The sequence below is a fragment of the Sinocyclocheilus rhinocerous genome, unplaced genomic scaffold (assembly GCF_001515625.1).
Source record: "Sinocyclocheilus rhinocerous isolate Xijiao unplaced genomic scaffold, SAMN03320098_v1.1 C36552688, whole genome shotgun sequence".
Lineage (NCBI taxonomy): Eukaryota > Metazoa > Chordata > Actinopteri > Cypriniformes > Cyprinidae > Sinocyclocheilus > Sinocyclocheilus rhinocerous.
In genome coordinates, this window is record NW_015782983.1 from 1 (window position 1) to 1285 (window position 1285).

The following is a 1285-nucleotide window of genomic DNA, read 5'->3' on the forward strand; positions in this document are numbered from 1 at the left end:
CAAGAAAAAAACATCGTCTTATATTCGGGTCAATACGGTATGTGATACTATAATCTCATATACTGAAGAACACACTTATCTAGTCTTTGATACGCAAGCACGGAAAAAAAGTGTCGACATCTGAAGGGGCCATTCACAGGTAAAAATTGCTTTTAACCTGACACAGTGCCTAAAAATGCAGTAATCATACACAAGATGCTGAAAAAGCAGCAAGACACAGCGCCACAGCTGTGAAAGACGACCATCTAGCGCCTGCTTAAATAGAAAAACTACTAAAAAGCAGTGCAGATGAATGCAAAAAGTGGCCTTAAAATCACTTTCAAATGTTCTACCAGTCTGATTTATTACTTGCACATTTACTTATTATGAACATCATCACTCTGGTAAGATGCGAGTGCATGAGTGTTGAACCGGCGTCTTTGTGCATGTACCTCTTGATGAGTTTGATGGCTTTAAATGCTTCATCCATGTCCCCTATAGTGAGGTAGAAGCTAAAGTTCAGCATGGCATCTCGGGTCTGCTTCTCGCAGCTCTCCAACCCCACAAAGTCTCGGAGGGCTCGTCGTACTACCATCTGAGGGGACGAAGGCACCTGGGGCGCAGCGGCGGGAGTCGAGACCACCTGATCTCCACCCTCACCCAGCTGAGAGGACAGAGAGAAACATTTATTAACGATACACCTTTATCAAAATGCAAACACTCTATGTAGATTATTGAAACAAATTCAAAAATATGAATGATGAAAGAAAGAGTGATGTGTGATGATTCTTCTCCCAAATGACCGCTGGGTAATTGTGAGGTACTCACATCAGGGAGAACGAGGCCTCCCCTCCGAAATAAGAGCTTAGCAGTGACAGGACAATCAGAATAAAATCAGAATGAGAAAAATAAAACGATGCATGCAAAAAATATAGAAAAATTAAAGGGGTGAGAAATAGAGATGCATACAGATTGACAGAGAAGCATGGAGAAAGGGGAATGAAGGTGTCTGTATCTTGTGTGTCTGTACCTTGCAAATATAATAGTAATACGGTGTATCTAAAGCCAGTAGAGAGAGCAGCGTAGCAGGTTTAGGCTGCGAGTCCTGCAGGAGGAGACCGTGTTCCTGTGTCACAAAGAACGTCACCACCAACACGTCCTCCTGCCAGGAAAGACAAAAACCTTTTATATACACTTTAACTCAGTTAATGTATTCGGGTCTATTTTGACCTGGAAGAGATACATAAAAATTTCAAAAATAAAATGCATAGTTTTTAGAATGGAAACCAAACTGAGCAAAGACTAT

The 1285-nt window shown here is 41.5% G+C and overlaps 1 protein-coding gene across 1 annotated transcript; it reads right to left on the reverse strand.

The window, feature by feature from the left end:
• Positions 1-348: 348 nt before the first annotated feature.
• On the reverse strand, positions 349-1141 carry LOC107736193 (intraflagellar transport protein 140 homolog; the record flags this gene model as incomplete). The annotated part of the gene is made up of 3 exons (XM_016547670.1): positions 349-643; positions 808-843; positions 1010-1141. Coding segments are annotated over 3 exons (463 nt in total), but the record flags the coding sequence as incomplete, so codon positions are not given.
• Positions 1142-1285: the final 144 nt, after the last annotated feature.